This window comes from Neurospora hispaniola (genome assembly GCF_033458365.1).
Source record: "Neurospora hispaniola strain FGSC 10403 chromosome Unknown B0T23scaffold_12, whole genome shotgun sequence".
NCBI lineage: Eukaryota > Fungi > Ascomycota > Sordariomycetes > Sordariales > Sordariaceae > Neurospora > Neurospora hispaniola.
Genome location: NW_026944417.1, coordinates 346,092 through 362,083, shown reverse-complemented (window position 1 = coordinate 362,083; position 15,992 = coordinate 346,092). Strand labels below are relative to the sequence as shown.

At 53.0% G+C, this 15,992-nt stretch overlaps 5 protein-coding genes across 5 annotated transcripts; 1 reads left to right on the top strand and 4 right to left on the bottom strand.

Annotated features, from left to right (window-relative positions):
* Positions 1-990: 990 nt before the first annotated feature.
* B0T23DRAFT_433298 (uncharacterized protein) lies at positions 991-2,327 on the bottom strand (the record flags this gene model as incomplete). Its single annotated transcript, XM_062840435.1, has 2 exons — positions 991-1,528; positions 1,609-2,327. 2 exons carry the CDS (start codon positions 2,325-2,327, stop codon positions 991-993), a joined length of 1,257 nt encoding a protein of 418 aa, XP_062688022.1.
* A 284-nt stretch (positions 2,328-2,611) lies between these two features.
* Positions 2,612-3,984, bottom strand: B0T23DRAFT_53951 (uncharacterized protein). Its single transcript, XM_062841421.1, has one exon. It carries the CDS (start codon positions 3,884-3,886, stop codon positions 2,843-2,845), a length of 1,044 nt encoding a protein of 347 aa, XP_062688021.1. The 5' UTR covers positions 3,887-3,984; the 3' UTR covers positions 2,612-2,842.
* Positions 3,985-5,015: 1,031 nt separating this feature from the next.
* On the top strand, positions 5,016-6,626 carry B0T23DRAFT_53912 (uncharacterized protein). Its single transcript, XM_062841419.1, has 4 exons — positions 5,016-5,379; positions 5,466-5,854; positions 5,921-6,284; positions 6,358-6,626. Exons 1-4 carry the CDS (start codon positions 5,125-5,127, stop codon positions 6,460-6,462), a joined length of 1,113 nt encoding a protein of 370 aa, XP_062688020.1. The 5' UTR covers positions 5,016-5,124; the 3' UTR covers positions 6,463-6,626.
* Positions 6,531-9,104, bottom strand: B0T23DRAFT_53929 (uncharacterized protein). The gene has a single exon (XM_062841420.1). The coding sequence runs from the start codon at positions 8,810-8,812 to the stop codon at positions 6,791-6,793; it is 2,022 nt and encodes a 673-aa protein (XP_062688019.1). The 5' UTR covers positions 8,813-9,104; the 3' UTR covers positions 6,531-6,790.
* Positions 9,105-11,889: 2,785 nt separating this feature from the next.
* On the bottom strand, positions 11,890-14,233 carry B0T23DRAFT_53889 (UDP-glucose 6-dehydrogenase). The gene is made up of 3 exons (XM_062841418.1): positions 13,819-14,233; positions 13,223-13,758; positions 11,890-13,167 (listed from the first exon to the last, which is right to left on the bottom strand). The coding sequence occupies exons 1-3, from the start codon at positions 14,063-14,065 to the stop codon at positions 11,902-11,904; spliced, it is 2,049 nt and encodes a 682-aa protein (XP_062688018.1). The 5' UTR covers positions 14,066-14,233; the 3' UTR covers positions 11,890-11,901.
* Between the last annotated feature and the right edge of the window lie 1,759 nt (positions 14,234-15,992).

Below are 15,992 nucleotides of genomic sequence, written 5' to 3'. Positions count from 1 at the left end.
CGCTACGTGCACTTGCTCGTCGATAGCCCGATGTCGGGATTCTGTTTCCTTTGTATGGAGTTTTAATCTGAAAACGGGGTGGGAGTGGAAGTTTAGCCTTGATCCCCGAACAGCCAAAAATCTGCTTTTCCCATGGATGCGTGTGCGGGTGCCCGCCTCGTAAACCGGTCAGGGTTGGCTTTGGTCTCAGCCTTTGGAGTGAATAACAAGGCTGATGAACTCCTGATACGGCTGGATGGATACGGTACCTCACTGGAGTATAAGTACGTATAGACTAGAAGACCGTGCCGTGTTGCTTCGCCATCACCATCACGGGTTGTGGAAAAGGGATGCAAAATGTATCCAGGTTACACTAACTTGGTATCCAGATACATGATAAACTGCAATTCCCTTCAAGACCAGTTTTTCCAGACAATTTGGGTCCCTACGCTAGCATGGAAAATATCCAACAATATTTTGATCCCCCAGAGAAAGGAAATTCGTCAATGGTATCGTAAGCAACAGCTTAATACCAAAACGAGGGGCTTCAAACTCGCCCTGTTCGGTCCCTTAATGCAGAGATAACTACAGGCGACCTTGATGATTTTTTGGATCCTGCAGGGAAACGAGGCAGCAGCCTATCAAGACTACCGCTCAATCATCCAAGCAGCATTTTTAGCTTGAAAAAAAAAAAAAAAAAAAAAAAAAAAAAAAAAAAAATACCCAACTAGATAGAGGTACCTTGCCGGATCTCGGCAGCAATCTGTCATCCCGAATTTCTCCTGTGTTTCCATGCCGTCGAAGCAACTCCAATGCTGATACCCCGACGCTGCGTGTTACCCTCGCCACCGGGAGTCCGGTAATCCGGAACTGATGCTGGTACATGGGCAATGACATGCGTACTGTAGTAGTTAGTGTCGATGCACTGATATTTCCACACTCGCGTGCTGCATGCCACAAACTGGGCATGTGAATGGATCCGCGAAGGAGGATGGGCAAAATGTTGCTCTCTTAACTCCGCCTCTGCCCTCGGCCTCGGGGTTCGGGCGGCTGATTCGGCCACGGATTCGCCTGGGGCTGATAGAAAACCGGTCTGGGGGGCGCAACCATCAAAGGCTGCCATGGAGAGCCACGCTTATGCTCGCGATTGATGGGAGGATTGTGAGGCTCTTGGTGAGGTTGCTGATGAGGCTGGGCGTTTTGCTGAGGCCTAGGCCTAGCTTGTTGGTCGTGGTTAATATTGTTGCTGTTGTTTTTAGCCGCGGACTGAAGGGGGTTCGGAGCGCGTAAAGCCGTGTTCTTGAGCGTCTCCAGCTCCTCCTCCACCTCCAGCTCCCTTGGCCACTCCCGCCGGCCTACCTTCTCCCGCTCCAACTCCAGCCTCCACTCTCGGTCCAGATACCGCCACTGATCGTGAAGTCTACCCAACATATCAATGAATCCACGGCGAGGGCGCTGCGGCTGCTCCACTCCCGGGGGTGTGTTATGGATGGCGTAATCTTCTGGCCTCCAACAGCTTGGGTGCCAGAGATGGCGCCGATCGTCGACACTGTCATCTTTTGGTCAGCGACGTAGTTCATCAGAAACGAGGGGTGGGAAGGGGACGAGGGGATGAATGGGTTGGCCTACTCTGACACGTTGGAGGCGCCACACCTGTAGCAAAATGAACAGGCACATCTACACTTAATAATGTGGCAACCCTTGACCAGCTCGACCATGTATCCACACACCGGGCAGAGTTTCCAGCCACGCTTCTTGCCCAAGGCGAGCACCTTGAGTGTATCTTGGTCTTGTTTGCAAACCAATCTCGGGTGGGAAGCCTGACGGCAATGCTTGCAGGTGCTGGCGAAGCACTTGGGACAACACCCGAGATCACTTTTGATCCGGGCGGGTTTGATGAAACTGCCACATTGACGGTTGGAGCAGTATAGCGGGTTGGGCGTGGTGAGCTCCTCAACCATGTCTTCATACGCCTGCTTCTCGTCTGCGGACAAGGAGGCACCTTGGTAGTCTTTTGTGTCGAAGATCGCCCCGCAGCAGCGGAAGGGATAACGACCTTTTATCGCACTGCGGATACCCTCGACGAGGCAACCGCCGCAGTAACCGTGGTTGGAGAGGTTCGAGTTCGATGATTCGTCGGAAGGAGAGGGAGGACAAAAGTAGATAAGCTGATCCGCAGGAAATTCGTCCATGCAGACGACGCATTCGGAGTTTCTGTGACTCTTGAGAGGCTCGACGGTCGTGGAAGTGACAACCATGTTGTTCTTCGTGTAAAAGGACGTTGACAGCTGGTTCGTTGGGTCTTTCAGCGTCGTGGACTTGATTCCGCCTTTGCTGCTCCTTCGCATCTTTGCTTGAATCATTGCCCAAGATGCGGAAACGCGTTGCCTGAAGCTCACCATCTCCGGGAGGGGGGTTTCTGTCCCTTCTTTCGATGTGGACGAACTGGGCTGTGGAATATCTGATTCGCGGAGACCGAAATCGATGTGGAAATGTGGCTTAATGATTAACAACGATTAACGGCTGTTAAAGAAACAAGATGGCAATGCCAAATAGTCCGCGTGTGTTGGTTTTGACAATGACACTGACGTTTTTCTCCTGCGCTATTCCGTCCGGGGGCTCTTTTACTTATCGGAGCAGAGCAGATGGCGAGTATGTATCAGTAGGCTTGTTCAATTTCGAACTTGATGGAGGTTGCGACGAGAACCAAAAGGGTGTAATGACGTGACAGTAGTAAGGAGCTTTATATGACAGCTATGGTTTAGGCCTGGACCATTGTGCTCTGCACAAGCAACTTGTCCGCAGGGAAAGCGGGGATGCTGCAGAAAAGACCGATTCCGGCAGCAAAAGGACCACCTGTCCCTTATGCACCCTTTTCAGAAACGTGAATGACCAGCTTGCCATGAGTCTTGCCCTTTCTGAGGTCCCTGAAGGCTGTCGGGACATCCTCAAAGTCATAGGCATGCTCTACTACAGGCTTGATTTTGCCCTCTGCGACCATCTGGCCGAGTATAGCCAAGTCTTGGTGTTGATCGCCCATCAGAGTGTACAACTGAAACTTGCGTTTTCCGCCACCGAGAAAGGAGGGTCTTAATAGCCTGGACATGGTTGAAGATAGGGCAGCCAAGGACACAGGCCCACCGACCTGCACGAACTTTCCATCGGGCAGGAGATAGTCATCGCCGGCCTTGTACAGTTCCGCCGGAAGACCGACATTGTCGACAGAGAGCTTGAAGACCTGACCGCGTTCTTTTAAGGCCTGGCAGACATCGACAGCTGTATAGTCAATGATGTCGTCGGCACCCAGAGCCTTGCATTGCTCGGCTTTGGCGGCAGAGCACGAGACGGTGACATGGCAGCCGAGGGCCTTTGCGATTTGGATGCCAAAGGAGCCGACACCACCGGAACCGCCATTGAGGAAGACCTTGTCGCCAGGCTTGACGTTGGGGGCAATGGTCTGATAGGCGGTCAATCCAGCACAGGGCAGAGAGGCAGCCTCGTCAACATCAACACCCGAGGGCAGGGAGGCACAGGCGTTTGCGCTTGCCACAATGTACTGACCGCAAGCGCCCTGCTGAGTAGGGGCTTGACGGCCAAAGACAATCTCGCCGACACGAAAGTTGTCGACGATGTTGGTGGTCTTGACGACGCGGCCGCAAAAGTCCCAGGCGGGAGTGGCAGGCGTGCGAACGACAGCACGGCCCAGATTCAGGGGCAGTTCGGCGATCTTGTAGTCCGAAGGGTTGATGCTTGCGCTGAGAACCTCAATGAGCAGCTCCTTGTCTCCCACACGCGGCGACAGGGTGGGCACGGGAACATGGTCCTTGAGCACCAAGTTTTGTTCCAGGCCACCCGTGGTCTGTGAATACTGCCAGGCGCGCATCGTAGGGGGGATTTCGGACGCCATGGCTGAGTGATATGGGTCGCGAATCTGGTGATGAGTGATGTTGGTGTTTGTCGACTGTCACTTTCAGTGGGTACTTGTTGTTAGTGTCAAGCTGGTCAAGAGCTTGACGCGAATGCTGCAGTGCTGGTTGGTGGGTTGGATGTGTGCGCGCAGTCGAGAAATAAGTTTGGAGTTTGGGAATGGAAGATTTCGCAGTTCAGTTGAATACTATCGCCTGGGACGGAAGGACATGAAAAAAATAAAAAGACGGCAAGCTGGATCGTTTATCGTAAAGAGACAGTTGTCGTCGATACTTTATTAGTCTAGAGCTGAGTGCCAAAAGCGGTAGGATGCACAGACCATCATGACCTCATCACTGTTTGGCTTGATGGGCGGGGATACACACAGCATTAGCAGAAAGAGAAAGAGCCTATCAAGAGATACCTCCCTGTTCCAAAACATCATCACATACACACGGATGATACTTTGCCAGCGCCTTCAAAGAGAGATCAGCGACATTCGCCAAAGAGAAGCTATGCTCAAGAGCTACTCTCTACCCTTCATCAATTCCATTGCTATTGATCAAAGAGAGTGACTCGCAGACACAAAGTCGCCTGTGATGGGCTTTACGCTTGATAGACTGCTAACTGAACCGCAAGGCGACAGCTGCACGAGCTGTTAGCGGCAAAACTGCATCGTCTTACTGGCCGAGGGAGGCAACATCAAACGCTCCCCGTCCACAGCCAGTTCCATTCCCTTTCAAGACATAACCCCCGAAACCAATGACCTGCGATACGAATCTCAGATCACGGTCACCCGTCGGAAAGATGCCAAAACGTGGGATGTGTACGGCCATTACAAGCCGCTGGCGCAGACCCCCGAGTGCGGATACAGAGTCCACGCTTCATGGGCTCTCAGCCTCCCATATTATCCCGACGGAAACACGATGGCTCAACTTGACAATGTATGTCGATCGTCCTGATCAGCAATTACGTCCAAGTTGCGTTTACACTCCGTTTGGGCAGATTATCTCGATTCTAGAAATTCAATACCATGTTTGTACCCAAAGACCGGACGAGATGCCGATTTGTTCGCCCTTACGAAGCAAGCAACATCGTCAGTGTTTCCACTACCACAATGTAGTTGGGACGATACAGCTTCCCGCAATGTCAACAACACCCCTCTCTCCCCCCCAATCCTCACCCGGTTCTCTTCCCGAACCAGGTTGAACTCTACCTCGACCATCTCGCCCACTCACAATGGACCTACAAGACAAGGGATACAGCGCCAGAGACCTTTTGGGTGTCAACTTCGGCTCGTGGGCTCTCGCGTTCACCGCCGTCGCCCTTCGTGGCTACACGCGTCTCCGGGTCAGGAGGGACTGCTTTGGGCTTGACGATATCCTCATGTTCATGTCCATGGTCTGCTTCACGGTATACGTTGCCTTTGCTATCACCGGCATCCACCACGGGACTGGTCATCGTGACAATGACTCAACTGTAGAAGCCAAAAAGGTGTGTGCCGCACATCTCCCCTGACTCTTATTACACCCAAGGGCCAAGGCCGACCGAGTTCCTAGCTAACCTGATGGCGTTCTCAGTTCTGGTGGGCGTGCTACCATGCCTACACCGTCACCATCCTGTTCGCCAAGCTATCCGTCAGTTGGTTCCTGCTACGCCTTACGACCATCAACAAGATACACAGACGCATCATTCACGGCGCCGTAATAATCACAGTCTCCAACAGCATAGCCTTTATTATTTTTACGATATTCCAGTGCAAACCGATCTATTACTTCTGGGATCAATCACCACCAGGTGGAAAATGCGTGAGAGCCTGGGCCATTCTGGCCGTGGGATACACGTGCAGCGTCTTCAACATCATCACCGATCTCGTCTACGCGCTGCTCCCAGCTTGGATCATTTATCATCTCCAGATGAAGCTCAAGACGAGGATTGCCCTCATGATACTGATGGGCATGGGATGTCTGTACGTATTTCATTCATCCTACCCTCGGATCCAAGTCAGCAACAGCTAACTTTTAGGGCGATATAGCGCAAGTTGCGCAGTTATAGCCCGCATGACATACCTCGACGAACTAACCGACTACCAAAACTCCAACTTTCTTTTTTTAACGGCCAACGTAGCTATCTGGTCCAGCGTGGAACAAGGTCTGGCCATCACGGCAGGTAGTCTCGCTACGCTGCGCCCGCTGATCATCAAAATTGGCCGCAAGCTCGGATTCGCCAGCGCTACGTCCGCGTCCGCAAACGATATTGAGTTTGGCCCGATTGGACCTCCGGTGTTGCTAAGGGAACGCACAAACTCCATGTTCTCGAGGAGAGGACCGTCGAAGCCTAGAGGTAGCAATGCTGTGCTACTTGAGACGGAGACGGCGGTGCCCTTTGATGGGGCGCATGTAAGTCCAAGTTCTAGGGGAAAACGAAGAAGACTGAACGAGGAATGAGGCTAACCAGGATTCTTATGAGTAGTACTCCAGACACGTTATTGTTACGAGATCCGTCGACAAAGATCTGTCTTTCGAAAGAAATCGTGATCAGACGGATTCTACATCTTCATGGCCCTTGAAGCCGTAGTTAGTTGATCGCTTTCGCTCCCCGTTGCTTATATCAGCGTAGCAAGCGAGCCACTGCCCTTTGATTCAGCGCGGTCACAATTAGTCTCCGTCCATGACGAGTCGCAATCCCCCGCATTGGTCTCTCTGTTTCGTTCTCACCTTCCAGAGTCTTTTCAACGGCCTTCATGAGAACTTCACGAATCACGACGGCTTAGACCGTGCCGACTTCTGGAAGGTAATTAATAGACACGGAATAGTACGATCCTATTTGGACTCTATTTGGGACATTCCCGTTGTCTGCCATGTGCTTGTCTTGACCCTGTTCCCAGATCTCGATGAAACACATGCTAAACTCTCCAGTAACCATCATCTACTTCTTCATCTTCCAACCCTTCCAATATATCACACGCCGCCTTCTCCGCCGCCATGTACGTACTAAGCTGCGTAAATGTGCCCGGAAGCCTCGGATACACACTCGCATCCACGACCCTCAGTCCCTTGACCCCCCTGACTCTAAACTTACTATCCAACACCGCCATCGGATCCCCATCGGGCCCAATCGGGCACGTCGAACTCGCATGATGACCCCACGCGTCATCTATAATATACTGATCAAGGTCCTCATCGCTCTGCGTATCCGCCCCAGGCCTAACCTCCTGCGTGCTCACGCCCGACCTCCTTAGTGCGTCGCGCGCAAGAGAAATACCTTCGCGCATCGCCGTCAAATCGGCCTGGTAGTCGCCCGATCCATACTCAAAGTAGTTGAAGTTAATCTCGGGAGTGTCCAACGGATCGTTAGAGCGAAGCGTCACAGTACCAGCCCTGTTGCGCGGGTGCGCCTTCAAGATAGCCCACGTCCACCAGTTATGCTCGGCAACCAAGTCCACCGAGTAACCGGGGTAATAACCAGCAAAGTTGAGAGGCCCGCCAAAAGTAAACAAATCCCAGTCATCGCCCTCCGCCGCGCTAGACTTGTACAGCATTACAACTGGTACGCCGTTGGAGGCATAAGTGCCGCGGTCTCCCATGACAGGGTTCTCCCACCGATCCAAGCACGGATCGGTCGTATTGTCGAACAGCAGGAACGTGCAATTCTCGAGCACGGTCCAGTCCTGGGGCACCTTGACGTTGACGCTGATCTCGTAGTGGTCTTGCAAGTTGCCGCCTACTCCCGGCAAGTCGACAACGACGGGAATGCCGAACTTGGATAACTCGTCCTGCGGACCGATGCCCGAGAGTTTGAGGATCTGAGGCGAGTTGTAGGTGCCACCCGAGATAATTACTTCGCGCGAGGCCTTGGCGGAGCCGGGTGTACCGTTGGGGTGCTTACCTCCATGCTTCGCGTGCTTGGAAGAAGAAGAAGAAGAAGAAGAAGAAGAGAGGGGAGAAGCGCGGTAGAGGTATTCGCCATCGAGGAATTCGACGCCTGTGGCTACTGGTTCCCCTGTCTCATCGCAATCGGTATCATCAAACGTGATCTTGGTGACGAAACAGTTCAAGCGCACGTCGAGCGGGTACTTCTTGCTGCCGTCGGGGTTAAGGGCGTCGCGCACGGCGACGACAAAGTCACGACTGCCGTTGCGGGTGCCGTTCCTAGTGCTAATGGGAACTTCGTAGTAGCTCGGATCATAGTCGCGGGCAATGGTGTCGGCGTTGAGATCATTGGTTGCGAGGGTGGTGAGGTTGATGGGCGATTGGGTGGCGTTGCCAAGGGCGTAAGCGCCGCCGACGACTACAGACAAAAGTTCAGGGTCCGGGGTGGTTAAGGTGGGAATCTCGATGGAGAGCCAGCCGTCCTGGCCGTGGCCGTAGTAACCACCTTGAGGGTAGTTTTTGTCCTCCAAGGCGATGAAGTGCTGGCGCATGTTGTCCGGCAACCAGCCTTCGTCACCGGTCAAGTCGGCGATGTACTGGAAGTCGGACTGGAAGGGGTAGACGGCAAGGAGGGCATTGTGGGCGGTGCAACCACCGAGGGTGCCGGCGCGGGGGTAGAATGTTCCGAGCATCTCGGCGCCCTCGGGCGGGGACAGGCCGGTGTAGATGGTGCCGTTCGGTAGCCGGTAGCTGGTCTTCCAGTCACGGGCCTGTTGCTCATCGTCGGGGTAGTGGCGAACGTAAAAGGCCCAGGACAACTTCTCGTCCTCGGTAGCCCGGGTGCTGTAGGCCGGGACTGTGACGTTGACGTTGTTGCCCTGGTCGTTGCCGGCTTCAATCAGGAGGGTCTTGTGGCCGGCCATGGCCAGCCGGGCGGCGAGGGGACCGCCACCCGCGCCGGAGCCAACGACGATGTATTCATAGCCGGTCAGCTCGACGGCTGAGGCGCGAGGGGCGGCGGCCAAGGCTAGGCCTAGGAGATGATGGAAAAACATAGTGTCGTTCTTCGCTCGGTTGCTGCAGAACCTGGAGAAACAAGAGAGAGTGATGAAAGAGTGACTCCAGCCAGCTCGAGCCGCGAGGAGGCCATATACTTATACTATGGTGACTTACGCCAGAGGAGGAGATTGGAAGTCCATGGTCAGCCACGCCACAACCACACAGCGATGACTGGCTGTCATTAAGTTGGCACAGGATACAACATCGGTGTAGCCATGCTCCCCTTACCCGACAGTCGTGCAGTTCCAGGCTGTGGCAGGCCCTTCATCTTGCTTTTTGGATGGAGCCTGGACACGGCGGTAATGCACCGAGAGTTGTTTTCAGCAGGCAGGAGCCATGTCTAGACGGGGAAACGTGATCGCCAAGTTTGGTCCCCCGTTTTCCCGAACCAGATGCGGGAGGTGAGAGCATAGAGGCGAAGTGATCGTCTTTCTGGGACTCTCTCGGAGAGATCTCAAGCGAAATCATCAACAACCAACCTCCTTCCACAAAACAACATCTAGAGGCACATAGTGAAAGTTGAACACTTGAAGCTCCGTCTTTTTGGATCTGTCAAGACAAACTAAGGCATTGACTCCTTCAACAGTTCGCGTGTTCAGTCACGGCCCACGCCACAACGAAGACATTGCCCTTTTCGTTCCAATACTCCCACTTGAGATAGTGACGATGCTGGACAGGTACCTTATCCCTCTTTGAGCGCCAGGAAGATGACAAAGATCTGCCACAACTATGCCGCGTGCCTTTAAGCATGCAAATGCCATGGAGGACATGTGTATGTCCGGATATGTGCATCAATGCCCGCAAAAGGGAGTTTAATAGGGGGAGTACATGATGCCACCCCGGAGCATTATTCTTCTTTCAGTATGCTTATAGACTACGCTTGATTTCCTAGTCAGACGAAACTCAACCCCCGAGTCTGTTTGAGTACATACAACCCGTCCTTGTCCTGCCAGCTGCCTGCACAGATCTGCCTGCCCTCTGTCCGGCGCTCAAAGGGGGATATCTTATGCCATTTTCGCGTATTTCTATCGCACATCACGGCACTGGTGAGTTGAAGAGTCGGAGAGGTCGTTATGGTATGTATGGTTGTGTCGAGTTGAGGCTGTTATGTAGGTAGGTACCACCTACCTTAAGTACGCATCGGACACCGCAGATCGTGTTCTGCAGCTTTTGAAAGCGGTCACCAATCACAGCTCACAGACATTCTTTTGTCGAGCGCGAGCTATTCCGGTTCTTGTCTAAGTGCCTCATTGGTGTGGCTTGCATGGCATTGACGACCACTTGCATTCAGCGATGGTGGTGACCGGAAGGGAACCTGGACTGACGCGGAAGGGGCCGGGGAGCAGTGAACTCTGGTCCGCCCGTTCAAGATCAAGAAGAATATGAACTTGCAAGTGTTGTTTGGGTTGTAAATGTAAAAAGAGATGGAGATGTCGATGAGCTGAAATGGAAACTTCCACTTCAGCGAGGCAGTCTCTGAGAGCCAGGACGGGATGTCTGTCACACCACCTAAGAGTGACGTTAGAGGCGTTCTGAGTTCCCTTTTCCACGGAATCCCACCTGTTCATCTACGACCCATCGCCACCAAATCTAGCATGCGCATGATCACCCGACTCGTGGGCCGTAAAACAGGACGGCGGTGAAACCCAGCGTATAGCGACACAGACATCCTTCCGCAGGCGCGCGTGCGCAAATTTGAGGCTGAACAGAGCAGCACAAAGGAAGCCGAGTGGCTGTCTCAGGTAGGTAGATTGAAGTTTACGCCCTCCCCGGGCTCGCATGTCTCGATATCGTGGATTGCATGGACATCCTGGTTCATCGTTTACGTCCATGTCTCTCGAGAGGTGTAAGTCGAGTGTCGTGTCTCAAGCCAAGATTTCGGGGACGGGGACGGGGACGGGGACGGAAACCGAGCTCGCCGATAGAACTCTAATGGCAGACTCGTGATAATTCATCCGCATGCACATCGATAGCTAGCATTGATGGTCTACCATAAGTCACGCAGTCCTTCGTTTCGATAGGTTCGCAACCGTTGATAGTTGGAAACACTCCGTAGGCTCCTTTTCCTAGAATGTCTTGCGCGCACATATGTACAAGCCAACTCCCACAGCTCTGAACGGGGTACATACCTAGGTACAGGTACGAAATCCCACGGGAGGTGGAGGACAGGAGGTACATATGTACCCCAGAAAGGGGGGGGGGGAAGGGATCAAATGCAGACGAAGCGGGATGTGGATGCTACATATGTAAGGTATGAAAGGTTGAGAAGGTTCAGTCAGGAAGAGGTGATCTGGAAAGCGGTGAATTCAAGGCCCCGTCTTTCGACATCACTTAGCTACCTAGGTAATAACAAGACCCCCTGAAGCCATTCTCCCACATATAGACTCCAATCCAGTAGCTGCACTTCTTTATGCGAGTTCCTTGACCTTACGCTCGTATACCTTAGTCAACTGATTGCTAATACAACAACGAATCACCACAAATAACCCACGTAAGCCAAGCATGTCATATGCAATTGTGTCTTGAACGGTTTTGTGGTAGTGCTGAACTTGGCCGTCAGCATCGTCCCTTGGCATGCCTGCCGCCATGGGTTTCTGCCAGCTCTATGGTAGGTATCAACTTTGGCAAGATGCGGTGTATGAGGGTGCATGAAGCCTTGCATCGGCATACCTAGCCGACTTGCCTGGCTCCTGACAACGCTCGGGAAAGTAATGGCGATGTGTGTCATTCTACGTAGTGGTGTCTGTGAATAGCTTCATCGGTGGCTACCGGTTATCCGCGTCGCGAGGTGCGCAGTAGTAGTAGTCTAAGAAAACGCCCGAGTAGTTTGAAGTGGGTATGGAAGCGAGAGATCAAACCAGAATGAAAGAGTTATGAGTATTGTATATTTAACTGAGATATGTGATAGGCGATACTACACTTGTCAACACTGGTGGCATTCAAACAGTGAGTGCCTCCGTTGTCTCAAAATGTATATGCCAGCTCTAGCTATCCAAACATTATCCATTATAGCTGCCGTTCCTGGCCAGATATTCGATTACAATTTGTTTGACACATTTTAGTGGGGGTAAGGGTAAAAAGCCCATCAGACCCTCCCCTGACGACCAACACTCTCCACGCGGAAGCCCAACTTCTCCATGCCCGCCACCTCCAACACTCCCCTACCATCAAACACCCAGTGAGGTTTGTGCATGTGGTAGTGAACCTTCCTCCAGTCGAGCCTGCCCTTGAAGACGTGCTCTTGTCCCGCTCCGTAACCACTGGTCCCCGTTTCCTTCTCGATGAAACAGTCTGGACAGTCCTCAGCGCAGTCTGGCACGGAGTTGAAGCGATGCAATGGATCTTCCTTATCCTCCGCATCTGTTGACTGCAGCAGGAAGGTATGAAGAGCAAGGAGCTCAGTCTCGGTTGGCTCCTCACCCTTGAACGGTCGTGGGTCAGGGACAACGGCCTTGACAGGCGCAGCCTTGGGGGCCAGGACCTCAGCAGACGCTGATACCGGCTCACCGGTGTTCTTGAACTCATCGAACTCGGTGGTAATTAGTAGCGCATCGGAGGAGTGACAAGCTTCGTAAGCGTCTGCATAGACAATGACAGGGCCTCCGTTTCTCTGTAGTACCTCGGCGCCGACATAGCGACCGATATCCTCGGCCATCTGCGCTGGGTTGCAGCAAGGGTCGTAAACGGCAATTTCCCGTGGCCCTTCCTCCACCAAGGTTCGGATAATCTCCACTGCTGGCGACTCGCGGGTATCGTTGGTATCCTTCTTGAAGGCGTAGCCAAGCATGGTGAGTTTCTTGCCAATGAGGGTATTGTTGAGACACCTCACGACACGCGAAGCGAACCTGTTCCTGGCGAACTCGTTCATGGTGATAACATTTCGCCAGTAGTCTGCTACCTCGGGTAGTTGGAGGCTCTCGGCCAAGTAAGCCAGACTGAGCACATCCTTCTTGAAGCAGCTGCCACCAAAACCGATACCGGCCTTGAGGAACTTGCTGCCGATACGGGGGTCGGCACCAATCGCACCCGCAACCTCACTGACATCGGCGCCAGTCACCTCGCACACGGCCGCAATTGAATTGATACTGCTGATGCGCTGGGCGAGCATGGAGTTCGCGACAAGCTTGGCAAGCTCAGAGCTGAACACATTGGTAGTGATGATCCGTGACCTCGGGATCCAAGCGGAGTAGACAGATGCTAAAGCGGCGGCTGCGCGCTGACCAGATGGTGTTGCACTGGAGCCGATCAAAATACGATCTGCGTTGAGAAGATCCTTGATAGCAGTTCCGGCAGCCAAAAATTCGGGGTTGCTGAGAACCTCGAAGTGAATACCGGGCCTATGGAGTGCAAGCTGAGGCACAGTTAGCGAGCCAACCCTTTTACATAACCAAATCGGTTCTCCTTACAGTGTCTTGTACAAACTGCGCCGTCCGACAGGGGACTGTAGACTTTTCTACAATGATGGCGCCCGGCCGGGCATGCTGCGCAACCACATTGGTGACAGCCTCGAAAGCAGTCATGTCCGTGGCAGAACCTGCACCGGCACCACGGCTCTTGGTTGGCGTATTGACAGCAATCAGAACGATATCGGCTTCGCTGATAGACTTGGCTACATCGGCTGTGAAGAAGAGATTTGGCTGGCGGGCAGGAATAGGCTTCGAAACATTGTCTTCGCATTGGCTGCCGCATTCTGAGGCCGGAGTGGACGTATCCGAGACATCTGGCGTGTTCGAAGATGTTGTGTTGGTCGTGGAGAGGAACCTAGTCTCGATAGTGCATTCCTTGGATCCGTCACGGGCAATGCGCAGAATATGGTTCAAGCCAGGCTCGTAGATGGGGGGATGTACAGAGTTCCATCGTCGAATGCGCTTCTCGTCCTTGTCGACAACCGTCACTCGGATATGGGGGTTATTGAAGGCAATAACAGCCGCAGTAGGGCCACCTGGAGATCTGTTAGTCTACAAACGCTCGACTGTGATCCCCACAGGTTGGCAAGACTCACCAACATAGCCAGCGCCAACACAGCAGATGTTGCGCACTGGCGGTGTTCTGGCCGTGGTGTCGAACAGCGTGGACGACAACGATCTGGAGGTGCTCTGGGGCTTCATGGCGGGGATCCCCGGTTGTTCATCCGCAGCCTGGAGGACGGGACTGAAGGACAAGCTGCTTCCTGGGGTCGTTGGTGCGGTGGAGACGTCGAGACTAACGTCGTTCCCCAGGTCCAGAGTTGAGGGTAACTGATGGGCCATTGCCTTGTGCAAGTGTCTCTCCTAGTGTTGAGACAGGCGGAGTTGACGGGGAGAAGGAGGCAGCGGAAGGGATGAAGGGAGAAACAAGCGGGAACCGACAGGAATCAACGGGAATGGACATGAGAAGTGAACTGGACAATCGGACTACTTCCAATATGGCCTGATAGCGCCAGCAGGATGGTCCTGGAAAGGCTGCCAAGAATGGAGAATCCGGCTTCCAGTGGGTGGAAGCGAACGATTCTGGGGAAGAAAGAAGTGAGAGAAGTCAAGCAGAAGGCGGCGTGGCTCAGGAATTGGTTAGATTCAGGAGGCCAAGAGGATTGGCAAAAGGGTGGACATGACGAAAGGTGGAGCGGTGGATGTCGATCGGCCGGGTTGTGTGTGTACCCGACATGTCAAAGGTATTTCCATCATCCAACTGTCGGATCTCGGCAAGTCTTGGACAAGCAGCATCTTGGTAATAGTCGGGGTTTCTTGGACTTGGCTATTCTTGAGGTGCTTGAACGACTAACACAGTAGATCTAGCATCCTGCCTTTGTCTGCTCTGTTCGTGAGGGTGATCCGAGTTGGCCATTGAACCCGTAAAATCGCGGTAAAAAAAGGATATGTCCATCCGCCCCAGAGACAACATGTCCATGACCATCAAGTCACACTCTTGTTCGCTTCCGGCTGGCTTGTTGACATTGGCATCTTGACGAGGAATGGAGAGTAGTGATGTCTTGTCTCAGACGAACACGACAGACAGACTAGGGACGAGGCGGGCACATGAATCTGCAACTGCAAGGTACTAGCGGCCTATACACGTGTAGGTACAATATTAGCGCAAGCCGAGGGATAGAAACACGATTGGATGTTTCTCAGTGGTCGAGTTACCGCCAACAACTAAGGAGACTAAGTATTCAACTTGATGGATTTTCACTTCCCAAAAGCTGATTGATTTCTTGTCCCACGCCCAACATCTCGTCAATTGCAACTGCCAATATTAGAAATGTCGAGCAATGTCCACCGCTGTTGCCGTCTGATGTTTCTTTTTGCTCGCATGTGCTTGCTGGTCTTGGCGGACGTGATACTGGGTCTGGAGATTTCTCGATCGGCCAATCATTGGCTAGGAGTCACGAGAATAGTGGAAGGAGTGGAGAATAGCAGCCAGGGCCAAGAACCCCCCGCTGACATGGACGGCCGGGATGCCTCCCTCCTCATCCGGGGACGCGCGTATGCGTCCCAAGTTAGGATGTCCTGGCAGTTGCGGCCACTTGCGCCCGTGATATCCGAACGAGCAATTGCGATTCACAATTCAGGAATCGCAATTTCGTTGCAACCAATCTTTGAAAAGGCAGGCGCAATGGTCGTCGCATCAGTTTCCAGGCACACGACAACTTGAAATGTTTTTGACTGGTCGGTGAGCTGCGGCATAAATCGAACTTGGTCCAGTTGCTCAGTCGCTCTCTGCCCGTTCAAGACTCGAGACTGGGCAGCATTCGACTAATCCTTTCGTTTTGGTTATCCTCCTCCCACTTGTTCAACCGATCCTACTGCGCTTGATATCGAGAACCCTCAACCGGCCAATCCAACATTGGCCATTCAAACACCATTGATCTTTTCGAAACGTCGACCGCGCAATGGTCAGTCGTCCGTTCGATGAGCCTTGCCCGTCCACAAGAGAACATTCGATCCGACCCATACTCTCCACGCGCTACAATCTTACCTTCAGATTTCACCTTGGAGATGCCAGATGCCCATGGCTCGATCGTACTGCGATACACAAACATCAACCGATGACACAGTACCGAAGCTCAACCCAGGTTTTTCCAAGGGTTGGGTGGAAGATTGCAACAAGCCAGGATGACGTAACATCAACCCTAGTTTGGTTGTTAGCGCGGTTCCTGCGACAGAGTTGCGAAGAGTGCGTTTAGAAGTCCCGCGCTAA